Here is a 23,797-nt window from a genome sequence, read left to right on the forward strand (position 1 = left end):
CACATATATTATGTCCACAAGTGATAAGGGCAGGGTGGTCAACAAAGTTATCCAGAGCAGAGAACAAGTGTGGGACCCCAAATTAAGCTTAAGATGTCAGTTAAAGTAAAACCCTAAAACATTGTCTGTCAGGCGCCGTCTCCGCTGTTCTTCCGCTTGGCGGGGACAGACATCTGTCAGAGCCGCTCGAGGCACCCTGTTGCTTGGCAAAAGGGTTGCCTCGCCCCCAGTCCCGTCGGGCGCATGCACGCAGGTCCGTCCCGATACTAGGCAATGGGACGCTTTTATCGGCACTCTGTGTGCCTGAATCCGTTCCACCAATCCTTGCCTACCTGCCTCTATTTAAACCTGGCTCTGGCGCCATTAGGGTGCCAGAGTAACAGGTTTCTGCCTCTAGCTCCCAAGTGTTTGTTCCTCTGTTGTGACCCAGCTTCCTAGACCATTCTCCTGTATATTGCCCTCCAGTTGTGACCCGGCTTGTCGACCATCCTCCTTTCTGTGTGCTCCACTTTGTTCCTGCGACCTTGGCTTGTTTTGACAATTCTCCTGGATTCTCCCTTTGTACCACGCATTCCGATTGGCTTGACCCGGACCATCTGACTCTTCTTTCACTACACCGGCAACTGACTAATAGGACCGCGACCTGCGTGCCCTGTGCAGCGAAGTCCAAACCTCCTTGCGGGGGTCCCTGGTGAAAACCAGGGGTACATTAGACTCCGCACCTACTAGCTCAGTAGCGCTAATACCGGTTAGTGTTCTTCTCTATTCTGGACTGACATTGTCACAGAGCAAGAATACTTATAAAATGTATTGGAAGAAATCCATATAATTGTTTTAGCGGATGTATGAAGAGGGATATTTTCAGGACATTTGAAGAACCTGCTACGGTAACAAGTATTCACTCTCCCCCTTAGGAAAATATTTTATGAAACACCAATGTTGGAATAGAAAAACATACATACTTACAATGGAAAGGAGAGAGCCTTACCTATCCAACTTAAGAGCATGTTAATGACATAAAAATGTCCTACTTCAATGACATGGGCTGAGCACTACTTTCCTTAATAACCAGGAATAGTTCCAGGTTTTACATGGGGTCCATGGAAGTTTCCCTATGTTTCAGTACTGACTGTATTTACATGTACATTTCCTGTTACTCTGTACATCAGATGGAGTTATCTAATGTCTGGCCTTTGTAACTTCATATTTATTAAAGAGGAGTATTAAAAATAGAAAAGAATTATAACTAGGTTCAGTAAAATTATCATGATGGAGATTCAAGAGCTGTAAGTAGATATTTTAGGGCCCTGGGTAAGAGAGAACACTGGCGCTTCATCCCAAACCCAATGACGAGACATGGCCAACACAACGAGGTAGTGTATCTAGCCCACGAAGATAACCTTTTACAAGCACCAAACTGCTGAATATGGGGGCTCTCTGGTGCCCCTGTGTTGGGGATGTGGTATGAGGGCAGTGTACTCTAATACACCTACTCAGTCACTTAGGGGTATATCTACTAAACTGCGGGTTTACAAAAGTGGAGCTGTTGCCTATAGCAACCAATCAGATTCTAGGGCCTGATTCATTATGGATCTTAACGTGAGAAACTTCTTATTTTAGTCTCCTGGACAAAACCATGTTACAACACAAGGGGTGCAAATTAGTTTTCTGTTTTGCACATAAGTTAAATACTGACTGTTTTTTCATGTAACACACAAATACTTGATAGCTTATTTGTACACTGAATTTTAAAGTTGATATTTGTGTGCTACATGAAAAAACAGTCAGTATTTAACTTATGTGCAAAACAGAATACTAATTTGCACCCCTTGCATTGTAACATGGTTTTGTCTAGGAGACTGAAATAAGAAGTTTCTCAAGTTAAGATCCTTAATGAATCAGGCCCCTAGTTATTATTTATTTAGTACATTCTGCAAAATGACAAATGGAATATGATTGGTTGCTATAGGCAACATCTCCCCTTTTTCAAACCCACAGTTTAGTAAATATACCCCTTTGTGTCTCTGGAAATGATTTTAGAATGTTCGCAGCTATGGCCAAGTAGGATTGGATAGGCTGCTGGCTTTTGGTCCACAGAAATACCTGATTTAGAGAATTGTCGAAACAGACCATACATTTAAAAGTGTTTTAGAGGGCACGGTAGACTGAACACTTTTGAGAATAAAGAACATGTTTAAGTTTTATTTAGCTATTAGTCATGACTTGCAAAACCTCTATGTCTCACAGTACTTGAAGGGCCGAAGCAGGAGCTCAGTTTGCGATTATTGGCCCATTAGGGAGAAACAAGAAGGAATGCTAACGTAAGCAGTCCACTTGTGCTGGACTACATGTGTGCAATGAATTGTATCAATCACACGACAGCCGGATGATTAAAGGGAGACCTCTCACGTTTCTCTCTTGAAAGAAACAATTATATTTTGCTTTGTGCTCTGGGAATGCAGTGATTTATTTTCAGCATCACAGCACACAACATATAGCTAAATTTAGCAGATTTTTCATATTAGCTTTAATTGTTTTCTGTCCAATATTAACATTCAAAGTCTATAACGTCATGTAGCTTACACCTTCATTGTGTCTCACAGGCTCCACCCAACCTTTAGAACGCACCGTCTCAAATTATTTGACACTGATAGAACAGGCTTGAAATGTTTCATTAAAAGGGCACTATTTACACTGCTTGCTTTTTTATAAAGGATAGTTTTCTGTAACCCGTTTTATACAGACTTCTCTGTACTTGGAATTGATAATAAGTGCAGGTCTGCTGAAGTCAAAAATTCATTACTAAGGGCATCAACTACATTCAGGGTCTAACTCCAGATTTTTTTGGTTTAGATTTTTATTGTTTTATTACCAGTATTTTGTTATTACTAGGCGCTCGGCTGTTAAACAAAGGAAGGGGGGAACAGGAATTCACGTGATAGCCTGCCCTGTACTATCACGTAATACCAACTAGTTCATTGTTGCTCTGCTCTGAGATCTCTCGGCAGCAGTACTGGTAAGATTACATACAGTGATGACTGGTGACTTAGCTGCTGTTAGTTATGTCCAGTTAATATTCACTCTGCACACATTCAATCAGAGCAAATAAGATGGGAAGTGAAGCAGTTACACCTAAAGACCAATACTAGACCATTCTTTAATGTCAGTACTTGCCCACAATTGCCTTGTGCCATACCATTACCGATGAAAGGTAAGTCTGAAGCATTTACTTTAGTCCACTTAATAAAAAATGTGTATATCATCATCATCACCATTTATTTATATAGCGCCACTAATTCCGCAGCGCTGTAAAAAGAACTCATTCACATCAGTCCCTGTCCATTTGGAGCTTACAGTCTAAATTTCCTAACACACTCAGACAGACAGAGAGAGAGAGACTATGGTCAATTTGTTAGCAGCCAATTAACCTTCTAGAATGTTTTTGGAGTGTGGGAGGAAACCGGAGCACCTGGAGGAAACACACACAAACACGGGGAGAACTTACAAACTCCACACAGATAAGGCCATGGTCGGGAATATATTGCTTTCAATATGCTTAAATATATTTATAATACGTATTTTTGATGAATGTTTGAATGGACTTAATTTATTAAACCGTCTAAAAAGGAACAGTGGAGGTGTTGCCCATAGCAACCAATCAGATTCTAGCTATCATTTTCTGGAGTTTTCTCTCAATGTCGTCAAGCTTTGCTATTGGCTAAAATAAGGAGAGACACCATTCCCTACTAATTACAGATGAGCACTTGCAGTTCTGAAACACAGATCATGTATAAGAAAGTATGGAAACAGAATAACCACATTTAATGAAACATTTCATTTTATTAGACTGGAATAAACTGCAAAAAGTCTGTATTATATCTGTCATTACAGGTAACATCACTGGATTTACAATACTGTATTACTTTCTGATTGTATCTTATTGCTCTACAACACAGGCACAGAAGCCAATTCCATTCTTACAATACTGAGCATTTTAATGTGCCTATAGCAGTGGTCGAAGTGGAAATTTGGAAGTGGTGGTATGAAAAAGTGAATGGAATTTAATCGTTTTACAATGAAGGCAGTAGGATAAGTTGCAGTATTGCATAACACCGTGTACACCCCCACTTCGAACACTGGCCTATAGTATACCACTTTGCCTGGCTCCTGTTCTGGCGTTCAGCAAAAGGTCCATATCGATTTTTAATAGCGATAGTCTAGAAAGAGTAGATGGGTTGTGATTAAATAAATAGGATCAGTTTTGCTCATACAGGTCTAAGCCTGTAAATATAGGTGTCAATGACTCCATTACACCGGCCACATAGATATTTTAGTAGTACAGATAATTTAAAATAGGGTAAGAGCTGTCTGACTAGGAAATAAATGTTTGATCATTAATGAGTGTGAGCTTGCTGTTACATTAGTAAACATACTTACCCAGAAACCTAGACGAATTACACACTTGTGTTGGGATGTCAAATACAACTGTGTTTGATGTGCGGTTCGGAACCAGCACTTACCCCTGCAGTTGGGGGTGGGGGTTGTCAATGGAGGGTAACTTGGGTAATGGAGCATGCAGACATTGCTTTTCATCTGCCCAGGGCCGGATTAAGGGAATGGAGGCCCCTGGGCTAAGGGGGCCTACACTCCCCCGTGAGGGCCCCCCCTCCCGTGATCCAAGCTGCCCGCCACCGTTCCCCCCCGTGATCCGAGCTGCCCGCCCCCAGCACTTACCTCCTTCCCCGGCGCGCTGTACGTTCTTTACTGAGGAGATCTCGTGAGAGTGAGACTCACGAGATCTCCTCAGTAAGGAGACTACAGCGCGCCGGGGAAGGACCGCAGTGAAAGTGCTCAGCAGCACTGATCACGCCGGGGGCGCCCCCGCCCCCGACCGATCAATAATGCTGCTGAGCACTTTCAAGGGCCCCCTGGATGCCATAGGCCCCTGGGCTGTAGCCCAGTTAGCCCTATGGTTAATCCGGCCCTGCATCTGCCACTCAGTACTCTGACCAATCAAATCATCATACTAAAGAGATTCATTTGGTTCTGTTGTAGCTGCATCAAAGTGCAGTAGAATATTCTGTATGTATGAAAATTAAAATGTTATTTTGAACCAGAAGGCCATTTGCTGTAGATGGTAGAGGAAAATACAGTATAAACAAAATATAAACTGGCTGATTGACTCATATTGGTGCTGTGTCTATGCTTCTAGATCATATCCATTGAATGGGCAAGGACACAAAAACACCCAATAACATTGTGATTTTCTGACCAGGAAACCGCAAAACTCTAAAGTGAGGATATAGTACAATATGTTCACTAAGCTTAACATGGAAGTAAAGGGACAACATTGTGCACCTGTCACGTCATACTAAGTCCACTGTCAAAGTGCTGTAGCTTAAACTGTGTGTTTACATAGTGACCAACACTCTAAAAACATAACATTATCACAGTTGGAGTAGAGTGTAATGCAGTGATCAGAATATAATAACTAAGTTAAGTGGAGAATCAGTGCTATTTTGTGACAGATCAGTGATAGCTTGGCTGTATATTCAGCTGGCAAAGTTAAGTGCATTAAACTGAGCTATGTAGAAGACAGACCCCTGAATACATAGCAATAACAATACTGTGTGGTGGTATCTTTGGGCCACAAAGATATACAATATAAACACAAGTATCATCATTTAAATAAATCATTTCACATTTAAGGGCTAAAATTACTTGTCTACCCCTCTTACACCCACAAAAATGAATTTTGGGGTCCCATTACTAGTTCCTTATTTATCTGTACTTTTCGGGTCTCTGATGGAGGACCCTTATCCTGATTAGGCTGCACAGATGCTTTGTCAGCCCCATCTCATGCCACATCAACATTCAGTTTATAACCACTGATATCCAAAATCCCAGTGCAATTAGTTATTGCGCTGGAACACTATCTTGATGATGCTGTTAACTTTCAAAGTCCTAGCACAAAAAGTATTGGCCCTGAAAACTTGAAAGTCCGAGGCTAGAACCAGCTTCATGCCCTTTGTCAGATTTCATTGATGACCCCAACAATGCAGAAGAAGAAGGGAGTTTCTAGGGTTGGATACCTACAATCTAGGTATGAGGAGGTGTGAGGGATAAGAGCTTGCATTTTTTTAAAAATGGGCAAAAGTGGAATATACCTTTCCCTGATAACGTTTGTGCTTGTGTGAATTTATGTAAGTACCCACAACACTAGCTCCAGATGGCAGTTGTCAGAAATCAATCACTGTGAGGATTCACAACACTAGCTCTAGATGGCAGCAATCACTAGCTACAGGTGACAGCTGTCAGAAAACAATTCACAATAACAGCTACAAAACACCTTGGGGTAAATGTATGAAGCTCCGGGTTCTTCAACACCCGCGAGTTCGGCATCTTCGGCGTTTAAATTTAAAGCGGCGCTGCCTTGTAAAGGGAAACTTCCCGAAGACGCCGAACTCGCGGGTGTTGAAGAACCCGGAGCTTCATACATTTACCACCTTGTCTCAATTCCTGCAATCAGCAGTCTGCTAAGAACAAAACTAAAGGTGGTCCAGTGACCAGGTCACCATGACGATGAACAACCCACTAAAAGTACAGACATAGACCTAAGTAGCCAACCTAAAATGCAATCAGAGGGGATGTATTTGAATTGCTAAATATATTGCTTTATTATGTTGTAGTGTTAGTTCACTTTGTTAGTAACCACATGAAGAGGGATCTTACACGTTCCTGAGCCATTTAACATTGTTATTTAGTTTTATTATTAATTATTATTAAAATTATGTATTGTTTACGTGACTATCTTATAAATATTTCTGTGTTAATTGCATAGATTGCATATTAATAAAAGTAGATAATTTAAAACCGTACATGTTGACACAGTTTCCAATATTTTAATCATTTCCAGGAACACAGGTGCTGAACAGATGCATCTAAATCCATCAAATGTAGAGCTGATAGGTACATGATATGTTTTAGAAATGTAGCTATAACGTATTTGTTTGTTACTTCAAATCAGAATTAGATTAAATCCAGTATGTAAAAAAATATAAATTGTACTGAACACGTCTTCCAGTATTAAATATTTGGGGCATTTCCAGGGACAAATCTATAAAATCTTGGACTGTTTCTGGAGATTAGGGACTGTTGGCAACTATGGTTCATAAAAATCCAACAAATGAGTTTTGGGACCCAGACAGTCACCTTTTCAGGTGCTATGTTACAAAAGGAGAGAGATACATAGTAATCAGAGGGTTATATTTGAAAACAGAGTGATGTCATAATGTAAAGGATTACACAGTAACAAAACATGCAGCATGCCCAGGCTACTCAGGGTATTCCTATTTTCCTTTGCAAAATAATAGCATCAACATTTCTCTTTTCTCCAACATAAATATTTAATACCTAACTATAGTAGAAAAGCGCAGGTGACAATTGTGGTGTTTACAGTGGCCCTTAGAAAACAGCGTCTAAAGCTTAATATTATTTAACAATATTTATAAGTTCTCTTTCATAGATGTTAGCAGATTACAAATATTTAACATGCATAGTTTCTGCGGTAGAAGATTGCAACAAGTAATGTATGTAAATATGTCCTTGAAGATTTAGAAGAGTTTAAGTATAATAAATCAGGCATTAAAAAAAAAAAAATGTATTAAAGAACTATACACTGATATTGGCATGGGTGCCACACTGGAAGTCTATAGCACAGTACTATTTTCCAGTGCAGTATTAGGAAACACTACCTGCACATCACTGCTAAGTGGGGAAATATTTTCAGGTCACAACTTACAGGAAGACAATGAAGGGGATATCAGGAAAGTGCTTGTTGGCTGTTCTACCTGATGATCATTGCTCTTGCATTTATTAAGTCTTTGCTTATCCCATGTGCTTGTATAAGGATCTGTCTCGTGGAATTTGCACTTGGTTGGAGGTCATCTTATGGTGAATGTGATATACAGCCAGGATGATCACAATCGCCAGTCCTAAAGTTACGCCTAGAATAATAGGTAACATTTCTTCCAGCTGTTTTCTCTGATCTGTCAGGCATTTGTACTCTAGAATGAGAAAGGAATGAATAGTGAGATTTGAAAATCTAAACTCTCATCAGAAATCCGAAAGTTCTCCAACCACTGACTAGAGTTTTTGGCATTTTATGAAAAATGTACAATTGTATCTGTTTAAAAGTAGGATGCCATGAAAAAACACAAATATATTCTTGATTGTAATGTTGTATAAAATGACATGGTTGTATTTGTTTAGCCCACAATAATCACAGTCGTTGTCTATCTGACCATCTGATGTTATGCAGAATCGATTTTAGAAGCTGGGACTCTGTAGCGCAGAGGTGCGCAACGCAGTCGTCATGAGCTACCAACATGCCATGTTTTCAGCATTTCTTTCTGTAGAAACAGGTGGGATAATTACTGACCCAAAACAATAGCTGAATTCACCAGTGCATGATTAAAGAAATCCTGAAAACAGGAACTGTTAGTAACGCTTGAGGACTGAGTTGAGCACTGTGTATTCCAAGATTGAAAATATCATCTATTAGCACCACCTACTATAATAAGACATGGCTGTGCCATCATCAATTTAACCAAGTACATTTTTATATTACATTTCTTATTTCACCTTCCTTAACGTTTCATGTAATTCCTGATAGTAATAAGACATCAAGACAACCTTTACTGCACTTCAAGCAACAAATATTTTAATTCTGAAAGTGTTTTATTGTATCTTTCAGCATTATGGCCCTTGGTCCATCCAGACCACCCATTGTCCTGTGCATGTTCCACATTTAGACACAGTTCCTTAAAAACAGCATCATTAACATCAAATAGACTTTGGGAAACCACATTCTTATCCAGATTGTATATAACTTCCTGAGCTTTTAGTTTAGTAAATAATGTTTCCTTACAGTTAGCAGACACCTGGGGTAAATTTTGAACTGTGTTCTATAAATGTCTGAGGCTTCTATTGTATTAAAAGCAAAAACCAGGACACTAGAGTGACATCTTGTTTATTATATCTTCAACTGACATCCCAATGCTTTTCCCAATAGGGTTGTCAATACATATTAATATATGTATCGAAAAATAAGCATTTTGAGTTAAATATTTTTAGAGTAAAAAAACGACTTTTATGTAATAATTGGAAGACATGGGAGATATAAATGTTGGCCACACATGCACTGCTGTCGCCTGTGATATTAGCTGCAGCTTCTCCCTGTATTGCCATGTGCATGGCCACCAAACAAAACTAATATCAATTTTATAATTATTAAACATGCCTACAAAGTCCATGGATATGTGGGGCCAAATTGAAAAGAGATCCTCAAATTCAACACTTACCTTAAATAGCGCAACTGGCCCCTAAGTGCCCAGTTTGGACTAAATGGGAAGCATTCATAATTTATAAAAGAATCAACCAGGCATTAATTCAGAACATCAGAGGGATTATTAAATAAAATGTGCAAATAGATAAAGTGCTACAATCAGACATTAGGGTCCATTTGTACGACTACACTAAACTGCTTAAGCTGATTGGTTGGGCTACAGCACATGATTGCTATGTACACAATGTTATTTAATAAGCTCCATGAACATGAGCTCCATAAGTGTATGAACATGTCAATGCACAGAATAAGCCACTCTTCGTGGAGCTGATCCACACTCTGGGACTGATTCATTAAGGAAAGGAAAGCAAAAAAAAAAGAGTAACTTTGCACCTTGGCAAAACTATGTTGCATTGGAGGGGGGAGGAAAACTTGAAATGTGATGGCAAATTTATAATTGGGATAGAGCATGTCCTAGTTCAAATTTAAATTTCAGTGTAAAAATAAAGTTATCAAGTATTTGTGTTACATGAAAAAGCAGCCAGATTATTCTTGTAAGATGTTGTCAGAATGTATAAAAGTGAGAGATGTTCCCATTTGTATTGGCCCAAACTTGCATGTCAATATTATACTCTGTTTATTTCTAGTTGTACAACAATACAAAATATGTTGGTGCTTAATAAAAAATAATGAAGTATACATTGGCACATTGTACATTTTACACAGTATGTCAGCATACAGTTAGTTTACAACTGCTCATTATTGTACAAATGGCGCTAATGTCCTAGCTGCGTGCAAGAAAACTAGTTTAAAACATTGTCTCCTCCTTTGTGAAAAACGGTATTACTATATTTACCCATCGTGTCCTATTACAAACAGTGGTTATGTTCAAAGCGGTATAAAAATGCGACATTATTATTGTACCTTCGCTGTAGACAAAATCGCTCTGAATATCAAATGGCTGAATGTGGACTTCAGACAGGAACAGGACCACAGTTTTCTTCTGGTCAGTGGAGGTCAGGCTGACTTTCTCTGTGGCTTCACACTCATATGACATTCCAGCTGGCGTGGCCATGAGAGATATGTGATGGGTGGTGGCTGTGTGCTTCCCAGCTGCAGACAATAGGAAGTCATCAATGTCAGTGAACAGTTTTATGAGGATTCTTTAATTTGAAGGTTGTATTGTGTGTGAGATGACACATACTGCATAATTGTCACATTGTATCACATGTAGCCCAGTGAGACGTGTGTCAGGCAGGAGGTGTGAGAAGAGGCCCAACCAGGAGCCAGGTCTGAAGAGACCTCTGGAGGTCTGTAGCCCAATATAGACTTGTACAAGCCAGGAACAGGAGCTCTCTCTGAGCTCTGGGAGAGACCCCCCCCCCCCCCAGAGCTCAGAGGGAGCCTAGTGAGGCCTATGTATGGCTGCAAAGAGACAGCAGAAACTGAGAGACAATAGGCCAGAAAGAGGCTGCTAAGCAGATTATCTGCACCTGTGTTAGTAAGGACTGAAGAAGTGAGTCAGCACTCCCTATGGGGGACAGGTTTATTACTTTTGGTCCAGTTTGCTTTTGTTGCAAATAAAAAGCACTTTTATGCTAAAAAGTTTTCCTGGCTGGAGACCCTTAATTGTGCAATTATAAATGTCTTCCCGGCTGGAGACCGTTTTAGTGCAATTATAACAGAAGTGAAACTATATGTATATTTTTCTTCTTTTTTTTTTTTTTTTAATTACACTAAATTGTAGAAGAAGATTGCTAAATAGTTTTACAATATATTTATCCCACTGTAAATTGCACTTGATGTGCACCACAAGATGCCTTGATTCTGCATCAGTGTGCCTACATGGTCTGCCCGCTCGGAAGAGCTTGATGTGGAAGAGTCACACAATTTTCATGAGTTGTATTGTGCAAAAGTGTATACATCACTCCATCAATGCCATACAATGTTAGTACCTCCCCTTTCATTAAATAAAACTTTTCTTTTTACTTCTAAAATATTTTTCAGTTTAGCCTCATTTATAGTCTAAGTGAATGAGGAGAGTGAGCTTATATCAGCTCTGTTTTATTACATGTGGCCCTTTTTGTTAGTAAAGTATATTAATACTTTGCTCAGAGTGCACCTAGTGAAGCTCTTCTCTGCTATAGTGCAACATGGAAGAGTAGAATGGGTCTGATTGAAGATAGGACAAGACACAAAGGCCACCAGCTTTCAGCTGGTGCAAACTTATCTGAGTGGAAATAGCAATGTGCCCCTCCACACATCAAGGACATCCCAGTAAATGCACCACTCCTTATCTTATTTGAATAATCTGTCTCAGGCCATCAATATATTGCAGGAAGCACTGCCAACATGCCATACTGTATTTTGGCTATGCTTACACGCCCTACCATGATCCCCCTCTTCAACTGTAAGGGTCTGCAACCAGCCATAAGATATGTCTCAGTCTTCATATGGCTGCAACCCTAACTAGTGCTTTGTGCACATGGGCAGAAGCAAAAAGTGTATTATACGCCGCATAACACACTGTGCGTCCAACACTACATGAAACTCTTGATGTTCTCCAGGATAGATAGATAGATAGATAGATAGATAGATAGATAGATAGATAGATAGATAGATAGATAGATATGAAAAGATAGTCTTTAGAATTTGCTATTTTCAAAGTTAATAAAGCATGTATACTTAATAATAATAATAATAATAATAATAACAATAATAGTAGTAATACTATTAGTAGCAGTAGTAATAATAATAATAAATAATAATAGCAATAATCACAATAATAATAATAGTAGTAATAGTAGTAATAATAATTGTAGTAGTAGTAATAATAATAATAATAATAATAATAATAATAATAAATAATAATAATAATAATAATAATAATAATAATAATAATAGTGGTAATAGTAGTAATAATAGTAGTAGTAGTAATAATAATACTAATAATAAATAATAATAATAATAATAGACATTGCACCATGGTTTGTATACTAGTGTGACATGACATGAAATAAGGCCCCAGATGGGAGAGCTAGGGGCAGGATAACTAGCGCTGCTTTGTACTGGGCAGTATTACATGAACATCTGGTGTCGCACGTCAGCAGAGAACTGCACAAAATGACTCAGCGACTGCAGCTACAGTAACTTCTTATCTGAACACATCGCCTTCCATTGTTTTCTCATGTCGCTAACACTCTGCGGACATTCAATAATTAAATAGGTTTCTTTTCCTTGCAATTTATCTAACTATGCGATTTCAGCCCATTGCGGGTGATACAGTCAGTGAATTGCAGCTTCTGGTTGGTGGCGAGAAGCGCTTTAATCTGGCGCTCAGATGGTGCGCTATAGACATATGTGTGTGGAGTTTGGGGCCACGTACAGAATATGCCGCAGTCTGTGCTCATACTCACGTCTTGCACCATTTTTGAAGTTCGTTCTCTCTGACAAGTCATACAGAAACTGTACTTTGTTCATTTTCCAGTTCCTTTTGCTGGACTTTGTGGAATCCTGCCCTTCCTATCAATTAAACAAATTATGGATGAACCATTTATATAAATAAATTCATAGCAAGTATGCCACGCAACAAACACATAATATAGATATTACAACAACAGAAAATTGAACATAACTCTGATCAGATGTAACCTTGGTTGTAGTGAGTAACGCAGGCTTACAGCATGGAAGCAGAAAGCTGGAAACTTTTATTTTAATCATAAATAAGTTGTCTAGATTACTGGTTTATTATATTATCCAATAAAATACCCATTAAATCTGAATCTATAACAGTTTATATTCCTTTAACAATATAACCCCAAATGACGGACGTAGTTACCTTTACAAAGAACAACTTCAATGTGTAAGATTTGTCTAACCATGACAAATGCAGTTCAGACTCGTTATTCCAGCATTTTCCTCTAATGTCAGTGTCTCTGGGTAACTGGATATTAGCTTCTTCCACGTTCCACTAAAACAGACAAGTAATTACACTGTTGTATAATTCACTTACAGCCATTGAATGTACTATGCACATTACACTCTGCATGTGATCACGTAACATATTTAAATAACTAGATCAAGTGTATTTTATTTTACCGTATGTTATTTCCATCCTTAATACAGCATACTGTTTTAATTATCCTTAATTGTATTAAGGATTTCCATCCTTAATACAGCATACTGTTTTAATTATAGTATAGGACCCCCACTCATAGCATTAGATAAATGACACCGGTCTATGATGTGCCCATTTAATTAGTGACGTTAGTGGATATTGCGTGTGAGCTGGAAACGTTTTAGTTATTACATGGATAATGTAGATACTTAGTGCACGGATAAAGGGCTACTTACGTCCACATCGTTACTGGAAGGGACTTCATAGGGAACAAGTATCTTAGCTGAGAATTCTGCCATAAGACAAGTGGTCCCATTTTCTCGAATTGCAAAAATATTTTTCTCAGGATTACTGGATAGACCTGAGAGATTCTCAACTTCCTGTTCTGCCAGGTTAGGACCAATTGCGACTGTCAGACAAAGAAACAATATCGTTCACTGTCAGTTCACAAAATGTGCATACAATCATGCGACTATGTGACCTTCTGTTACAGCACTCACTGCAGTCCTGTCATAGACATTAGTGGATTCTTTACTACACTGCACCTGGTACAGGGCTCTACAGCCCCTTACAGAAAGAGGAAGGTTCAATGACATTAGTTAAATAGATAATCCTTAATTGAATACACTTACATAAAAGAAGAAGGCATACTTGCAGTCCCTGAGCACGGCTCCTGAAATTCATATTCGGGAAGACTTTTTCCAATGCACCCAACAAATTCAGATAGTTATCCAACAGGGGTCTTCAAGCGGATCCTGCACTGTGCAAAACTATCATCCAGCCCTGGGTCCCTCACAAATAACAAATGTAGTCGTCGGAGCCTTTAGTTTCCAGCACAAGTCCCTCAGATCCACATAGAAGCAAGTGATCGCTGTCCAAGGTACTGAAATGCGTTACTGGGCTCTCCCGGGTCCTGACGTACTAAGAGGAGACGTCCAAGGTGCTGAAATAGAGCATCAAGCGCAAATCACCTCTACATCCCACGGGAACATATAATGAAAGATTAGTATTGCAATGACTCTCCGTGCCGTGCCACTATAAGCCTCACACTAAATCTATACAGTCACATGCTTTTCAGACGAGTGCTATTGTATCCACTAAGCTATCACTCATACAATACGCTGTGGATCATTGCTGTAGCTAAGAAGAGTGAGCTCCATAGAGTAACATAAGAAATACTATTGTATATCTCAATGTATGAGCTGGCAGGAAATGTTTTGGAGCGTGGTAAGCTGCAAGGGGTCTATGCTGTGAAAATGAGTCCTGTATTTGTAAGTCATATGTATGATTCTTACTCACGTTTTCTAGCTATTCAAACACAGAAATATAAAGGCTATGACTTTGCTTGGCTAAGGAGTTCTATACCCACCTCATATTGCTGAAGCAAAGTCTGCATATCTGGGAAAAAAAAGACTAACGCCCCCATATAAAAGGTGGCAGGCACGATGTGCAGTCAGCGTGATTATTCTCACACACTGTAGATAAAGGAATATTTTGGGAGATATGATGTCTGCAACTTATAATGCAGTTAAGAGGACATCATTTTTTTTTGCCAGATAACATTTAAATCACTTGTTGTCACCAGGTTGACAATTGGTGGATGTATATTGTGAATACTGAACCTAATGATGTGTCAACTAATTAATATTCCTTCAGTTTGCCTCAATGCATTTTGTGCCATATGAGTCACAAAAGGTATAAGCATATCTCTTAGCAGACTCAAACTATGTTTGTTGTAGAATGTACAGACATTTTTGCAGTGCTGAGAAATTGAGCCTTAAATGTTTGCCACCATTTCCTATTAAAAGAGTATTGGTGAGTCCCTTATGTATTGGTAATTTTCTGTGACCTTGAGTGTCCTTTTCATCTTTAGTATCTTCCTTCTCACTTTAGACCGTTTACTTGTTCTGTACCATGCTGGGAATATTATAACTTTCACAAAAGAAACGTTCAAAGGCAAAATGCAGCTGTATTTGTCGCATTGCCATGTATAAATATATTTTATTAAATAAAACAGTATTTTTAAACTTCTGTAAATTTTATTTTGAGGGTTTTTTTTGTCTTTATTTCAGAGAGTAGTGTTTTTTGACTCTTTCCTATATACCTTTATATATTTGTGTCCTGGAGCAGAATAACTTTATATTAATGCATTTTATATTCCATACATTCTTCCCTTCTTACATATATAGGGGGGAATTCAATAGACGGCAAGATTTTATTTCCCCCCGCGACGATCAAAAAAAATCCTGCCCGGGTTTTTACCTTGTAGAGCGACTGTTATTACTTAACCCAGCGTTAAAACTCGTGAAATTCAATTTGAAATCTTTCAACCCTGCCCTCATGCATTAACGATTGGTCTGAGCGAGTTTTTTTTATGGGAGTGGAAGAGGGTTTAACATCTTGACTATATAAAAACTAATGCAGCCATCAGCAAACTGTCATTTGCTGATAGCTGTTGGCTGGTTTGATGACTGCTCTGGCTTGTGACTCTCTTCTGCATTGCTGCATTTGGCTTGTGAGTTTCCTGAGAATTTGCATACAACTACACTACACTACACTATTTTAAAATCTATTTTTCTTTTTTATATTTACTATTTTTTTAAAATCCATTTTTCTTTTTTATATTTAAATTTTTATTAATATAATACACAACACTACTATACATTATTATACATAATAATACAACACTACTAACACTTTACACCACACACACAGACATACATACATACATACATACATAATAAAATACCAATTTGAATCCCTCATTGGTGTTTGTTTTGGCTATAGTCACACAACCACAAACATATCCCACCGAACTTTTTTTTTTCCCTGTATTTCTTTTAGCATAAATTAGTTTATTAAATTTAAAGGTCCACCTAACAGAATGTCATCATGTGACTCTCATTTGAACTTACTTTTTTGCATATTCATGCATTGCGTTATCCTCTGACATCCCCAACATCATCAGGGGGATTTCAACATCCCTACTGCTAATCCATGTTCCATTGCTGCTGCCAAACTACTCTCTCTAACATACTCGCTTGACAATTCCCAGTGGATTGAATCCTCTACTCATCAGGATGGCCACTGTCTTGATCTTGTTTTCTCTTGACTATGCTCAGTTTCTCATTTCCTTAACAGTCCTTTCCGCCTTTCGGATCATCACCTTATTAACTACTCGTTCACTCCCAGTTCGTTACCCTCCCAAGTGTCAGACTCTACCAAGCCTCCCCATACCCGCAGGAATATTAGCTCTATTGATTTTCAACAGTTTTCCACTCTCTGTTCAACACCTTCTCTTCCCAATTTCTACATTCTCCTCCCCTGATAGGGCAGGAAATCATTTTCCCCAAATTCTAGCAACTGCCCTTGATCAAGTGGCTCCAGCAACTCTTCATACTCCTCATAGACTTTGTTTCCAACCATGACACACTAAAGTAACACAAACTCTACAAAACGTTCTCGTAAAGCAGAATGTCACTGGCGTAAATCTTGTACCTGTAATGATTTCATCACATATGCTGGTATCTACCACTTCTATCGAAATGCTTTGGACACTGCAAAACAAACATCTCATCTATCTCATCTATCTCATTCAATCTCTCATCTATGCTCAGGCTTCTAACCCCAAGCGCCTTTTTAACACATTTAAATCTCTTCTAAAACCTCCCCCCAAAACCCTCCAAATACCATCAGTGTCCAGAATCTTGCTTCCTATTTCAAGGACAAAATAGATAAGATCAGACTTGAAATGGTATCATCTTCCTCGACAAACAGCTCAATTCCTTTGTAGCACCCTCTGACACTCTCTCTTCATTATTTGATCCCACAAATGAAGAGGAAGTTTCTACTCTCTTCTCATCTTCTTACTCTACCTCCTGTCCTCTTGATCACATACACTCACAAATTGGTAGGTTCCTTTCTCCTGTGCTCATTCCACCTCTAACTAAAATCTGTAATCTATATCTCTCTACTGGTATTTTTCCATCACTATTCAAGCATGCAGTGATTACTCCTATTTTGAAATAACAAAATTCTGACCCAAACTCTCTCTCAAATTACCGCCCCATCTCTCAGCTCCCATGGCCCTCCAAGCTTCTCGAGAGAATTGCCTACACTCGCCTCACACACTTTCTTACAGCAAACAACCTACTGGATTCCCTTCAGTCAGACTTTTGCTCTCAACACTCCACAGAGACTGCGCTGACCAAGGTTTTATCACAGCAAAAACTGAAAGCCATTACTCTCTTCTAATTCTCCTCGATCTCTCTGCTGCATTTGACACTGTTGACCACTCTCTTCTCATAGAATGTTACAATCCATAGGTCTTGAGGGCACTGTCCTATCCTGGTTCTCAGCCTACCTATCTAATCGCTCTTTCAGTGTTAATTTCTCTGGATCCACCTCTGCTCCGCTTCCTTTATCAGTTGGAGTACCGCAAGGCTCAGTCCTAAGTCTTCTGCTATTCTCTATCTACATAACTTCTCTTGGAAAACTAATAAGCTCCTTTGGATTTTAATATCATCTCTATGCGGATGTTACACAAATCTATTTTTCCTCTCCTGATCTTTCACCATCTGTGTTGTCTTGCGTTACTGACTGTCTTTCTGCCATTTCATCTTGGATGTCTTCTCTCCAACTCAAACACAATCTTTCAAAAGCTGAATTAATAATATTCCAACCCAAAAACAGAAGCTTCCTGCCTGACATTTCTATTTCTGTCGATAACATGACCATAAATCCCACCCCGCAAGCTCGTTGCCTAGGTGTAATCCTTGACTCACAACTATCATTTATTCCCCACATACTCTATATCTAAATCATGTTACATACATCTAAAGAACATTTCCAGAATAGGCACATATCTCACACAAGACACTGCAAAATCCTTAATTCATGCACTCATCATCTCCCGCATCGACTATTGCAATTCTCTCCTTACTGGTCTTCCCAAAATCAGACTTGAACCCCTACAATCTATTTTGCATGCAGCGGCTTGATTTATTTTCCTTGCAAACCATTCTTCCTCTGCTGAGCAACTCTGTCAGTCTCTACATTGGTTGCCTGTTTTTCAGCGAATCCAATATAAAATTCTTCCACTAACATACAAGGTCGTCAATAAAAATGCACCAACATACATCTACTCACTTGTCTCTCTTTCACGCTCATCACATCCTCACATTCCCAGTTACATGACTTGTTTCGGGCTGCACACATTTTGTGGAATTCCCTCCCTCGCACCACAAGACTTTGCTCTAGTCTTCAAACCTTCAAATGTTCTCTGAAAACCCACCTTTTCAGACAAGCTTATGATATTCCTCAATCAACATCTTAATCTTCCTGGGTTACCCTATTATCATCTTCTACACAGCTAACACAAGACAACAATCCTCTGAACAAAATTGCTGTGTGACTGATCACACAGCCCGCTCAATACTTTTACCTTTGCATTCTAGCTGGTCCAGTGTGCAATATGATGTAGCACGTGCCTCTGTGTTTCAAACTCCCATAGTCCTATAGATTGTAAGCTTGCGAGCAGGGTTCTCTTACCTGTTCTCTTGTCTGTATGTATTACCCAGTATTGTTTTATTAATGTTTTCTCTTTTTTTTCGCCAGGGAAAAGTGGGGAGGGCAGGCAGAGTGGAGCTCCTCTCAGGCATGCCCCCCCCCACCCTGCTTACACCACTTATCACATTCCACCAGCCCTGGGTCACCTTGTTAAAATGTAACACAGCTCCAGCCTGTTCAGCATGGGACTGAATACCCTAAGGAAACTGGATCAACAAAAAAAATGTGTGCCCCCTCCACATCACACTGTGCCTCTTCATCACACTGTATCCCCCTTCATTACACTGTACCCACCTTCATCACACTCTGCCCCCTCCATCACACTGTGCTCCTTCATCACATTGTATCCCTCTTCATCACACTGTAACACTTCATCACACTGTACCCCCCCCTCTCTTTACACTATACCCACCTTCATCACACTCTGCCCCCTCCATCACACTGTGCTCCTTCATCACACTGTATCCCTCTTCATCACACTGTAACACTTCATCACAATGTACCCCCCCCTCTCTTTACACTATACCCACCTTCATCACACTCTGCCCCCTTCATCACACTGTGCCCTTCATCATCAAACTGTGACCCTTCATCCTCACACTATACCCACCTTCATCACACTATGGCCCCCTTCATCACATGGTGATAAACTTCCTAACACTGTGCCCCTTTATCACAATTCTGTGCCCTTCAACACACATTTGCTCCTCGATCACACTGTTTCCCCTTTTTTACACTGTACCACCTTTATCACATTCACACTGACCCTTTCATCACACCGCTTCCCCTCCATTCTCTACATACCTTGCTATGATCTTTTTTTCTTCTATCCTCTTCTCTTCGACCTCTCTTTTTTTTTCACCGGGGAAAAGTGGGGAGGGCAGGCAGAGTGGAGCTCCTCTTAGGCATGCCCCCCCCACCATGCTTACACCACTCATCACATTCCACCAGCCCTGGGTCACCTTGTTATAATGTAACACAGCCCCAGCCTGTTCAGCATGGGGCTGAATTCCCTAAGGAAACTGGATCAACAAAAAAAATGTGTGCCCCCTCCACTAGGAAAAAACAGCCCCGTGCTGCAAGCACTGGAGCTCCTCTCAACACCCCAGCCAATGGATGTTTTGGTAATAAATAGATGTAATAACTCTGTATTTTTATATTTGGCAGTGTGGCACTACTGGTCACATCATGCCCTGGCTGCCACAAACAGCTTGAGTATGCTTGTGCTCTAGAACTTGAAGCGACAGCATAAACCATTAATCCTGTAGCTCTACATTAAAAATACTGTTAAAAAAACACAGACATTGTGAAAAAAATATTTAATTAAAATAAACACTCCCCAAACCCTCTTTAACCAAGTTATTATTCACCTAAATCCATGGTGGGATTCTCTTCTGGCTTCCAGCTTTTAATTCATAAGTTGAAAATCATGTAGGCAATGCATACTGCTTCTGGGAGAGCTCCACATTGAGTGACAGGCCAGGAGACCTGTCTCTAAGTAACCAAACACAGAGCAGCTCGCTTGATTGGTAAGCGTGTGAGAAAGCCACTTCGATTAGGTAGTAGTAGCTAGACCCCATATGGAATCTAGCTGCAATGTAGTTCATTGATAAAATGCATTTATATATAAATCACCATGTATCAGCATATACATAAATAAGTAGGAGATTTTGTGCACAATATAGCTATATCAGGGTAAGTGGTCTAAATTGTCCTGGCAGCACTTTCTCAAATGATTTTATTCCCTTATTCAGATTTCATTAATTTAAAGGAGCGCACCTTGGTTTCACTGATATATAAATGATATCAATGTAGTTCAATTTGGGTACAATCCATGTGTTGACATTCTCATGAGTGGGAACACTGTTGACAAAACCATTTGTAAACACAGGACATTGCATAATCACGTGTAGGTACATGAGAATGTTGGTATAATTGTCTGTGGACACAGAACACTATTGGCATAACTATGTCTGGGCACAGGGCATTATTGACATACTGTAAACATGAAGGCACAGGGCTCTGTTGGCATAGTCATGTCTGGGTAAAGCGTAGCAGTCATACAGCTGCTGTGACGGCACAGGACACTGTTGGCATATTGCATGTGGGCAGTGTTGGTATTATCAGTGTGTTGGGGGCACTACTGAGATCAAGTTGGCCTCAAATTTTCTATTCTACCTAGGGCCCCTCATGGTCTTCATTTGGTTTTGGGTATATTTTAAAGTGGACATAAACATGGAAATTTAAATCCTGTACCATATTAACTCTAGATGTGAATCATTTTAGAAGCATTGCATCTTAAAGGGATTAATGTTATATATGCTGCAATCTATTTATCTGATAACCTAAGCCACTGCTGCAATAATGACCTGAAAGAAACGTTCACAATAATACAAATGCAGTTCCCTAATTGTTTGTTTGAAAATATGTGAGCTATATATAGTAAATACAGTGGTGAAAAAGTTTGTTGTAGAGCATATATGTCTGATAATATGGTACTTAAACTGAGCAGAATTCATTGGGCTTCGTTCATTAAGGCACGTATACTGAGCGCAACCTGCATTTGTTTTAAAACACAGGTAAATCGGCTCTGCATTCTCCCGTATTCAACAAGGAGTGGATCTGAAGGGATGTGCCCTGATGGATATGGGTGTACAGTGGCGCACGCAGGGTGGGTTTCTGGTTCTCCAGAAACCCCTCCGCGAACCAACGGTACTGTACAGCAGCCGCGGCGCTGTAGAATTCAGACTCACCGAATTGGAGCTCCCTCGCAATATTTTTTTTTTCCGGGGGGGGGGGCGGAAACCCCCCCTTCTAAATCCTGCATTCGCCCTTGGTGTAGGTCTGCTGTGAGCAGCTAAACAAGACACTGTAGGATACGGCCTATACCTATGCGGATTATAAATTTGCAAAAGAACGCACAGAAAAAAAATATAAAGAATTAATGACACCAGCTAATAATAAAGGCATTACTTAATTCCCTCCCTTGAAACACATTTATCAGGATAATAAGGAATACAATTTTGCAGTTGCTCTTGTTTGCGAACACAAGTTAGAGCATGCATGCGAGAATGTCATCACTAGTACTCAGGACTTAGACTAGACCTGTAGCTGGAGCAAGAACTACGGCAGAAAAGAAAAACAAATAACTTTGCGATGCTCAGAGCGTGAATCAGACGTGGCTGCGTGTGCTTGAGTTTGGCACGCCCTTACTGTAAATTCACTACGGCAAATAGCCTCTTCCCCGCCCTGTTCACCTCCCTGTAATTGTAGGCTGTAGTAAGTGTCCTGCAGACGGAGCAGACATGTCTGCGTTTACTGGCGTATAATTCGGTTTTGGGAATGTGCAGGGTGATTTTGTGTAGTATTCGCTGAAAATGGCAGACATGTGTCTTGACGAATCAGGCCCATTGACCTGAGGACAAGCTTTCTTATAAATCTATGTTCTGACCATGGAAATATGAATAGTGGCAAATGTCCTCTAGAAGAAATTATTAATAATAATTTCAGGCTTAATTCAATTTTAAAGCAAAGCCAGATTGTTGGTATGATTGTCAAACATTAAAAATTTTGATTGCCTAGAAAGGCTATGGTGGTAGGACCACATCTGGTGATGTAATGTGACCAATATTCCCATCACTAAGAACCCATGGTCCTTACTCCTGGGCCATCCAATAGAGGAAATGGACAGACAAGCTGATAAGCAACCAGTCCAGATTGTTAATGCAGCCAGAAACTCACTAGCCTCCCATTGGAAATATCCTGACCTCTCTTTGCAATTGGTCATCCGTAAAATTTGTCATTTAGCCGCAATGGAATAATAATAATAAACCCCACAAACATGGTGCTTGTGGTACATTTTCAATAACCCCCATAGTCAAACCGAGGGGGGGGGGGGGTTACTAGTGCCTGGAAGCCCCCCTTCAAGCCTGGGGCACTGTATAATTGAGGTTGCTGGACCCTGCCATCACTTCACACAGCTCTGCTCGAAAAGAGAGAGCTGCATGCACCTAACAGTAATGCAAGTAGCATTGCCCATGTATATTATGGGGATAGGGAGAGTTGGAGAACAGTCAAGCACTGTCTCATATTATAGCCACGCCCCCATGCATGCTGGTCACGCCCACTGGTGGCGTTGCGTGGAAACCCCCCTTTCCAAATCCTGCGTTTGCCCCTGACCCCTTCTCTTATAAGTCCTCTACCAAGGAACTGTCAGATGGTATGTACTAACTATTATATATAAGAATTCCCATCACTACTCTTGTAATTTATAGCTCTCATTCTTCGTTTGGAAAAAACTTTATGACTGCTTAAATTGTCCTCCAACTCTACCCCCCCCCCCCCCTTTCTTTCTGCCCATCTGTCTATCTTTATTCCCCCAAACTCAACTTATGGTTTAATATTAAAACACAGAACATATCAACCACCAAATAGTTTCAAGTAGTTCTGTTGTATTTGGTATGTATATTTCATGTTATATACTCCCACTGATAACTACCACTGAACTGTTATCTGTTATGTCATGTATTGTTGATCTAAAACTTAAAAATAAAAATAAAGCTGAATAATAGAGTTTATATTTGCCCCGCCCACAAAAAAATCCAGTTTAAATCTATAACATGTAAATGCATTGCAGTAATCTAAAAGGACCAGTGTGACGTAAAGGTTACATTTTTTTATTTTGCTGTGGTTAATAGTGGCCAACTGCCCTTTAACCCTCACGCCAGTAAACATAGCCACTATAGCCATTGTGACATCTTTTCCTG

At 39.7% G+C, this 23,797-nt stretch overlaps 1 protein-coding gene across 1 annotated transcript; it reads right to left on the minus strand.

Moving 5' to 3' along the window:
- Positions 1–7,252: 7,252 nt before the first annotated feature.
- Positions 7,253–14,952, minus strand: LAMP5 (lysosomal associated membrane protein family member 5). Its single transcript, XM_075200736.1, has 7 exons — positions 14,833–14,952; positions 14,096–14,406; positions 13,700–13,872; positions 13,185–13,316; positions 12,763–12,868; positions 10,271–10,459; positions 7,253–8,066 (listed from the first exon to the last, which is right to left on the minus strand). The coding sequence occupies exons 2-7, from the start codon at positions 14,145–14,147 to the stop codon at positions 7,888–7,890; spliced, it is 831 nt and encodes a 276-aa protein (XP_075056837.1). The 5' UTR covers positions 14,148–14,406; positions 14,833–14,952; the 3' UTR covers positions 7,253–7,887.
- Positions 14,953–23,797: the final 8,845 nt, after the last annotated feature.

Source organism: Mixophyes fleayi, chromosome 3 (genome assembly GCF_038048845.1).
Source record: "Mixophyes fleayi isolate aMixFle1 chromosome 3, aMixFle1.hap1, whole genome shotgun sequence".
NCBI classification, from domain to species: Eukaryota; Metazoa; Chordata; class Amphibia; order Anura; family Limnodynastidae; genus Mixophyes; species Mixophyes fleayi.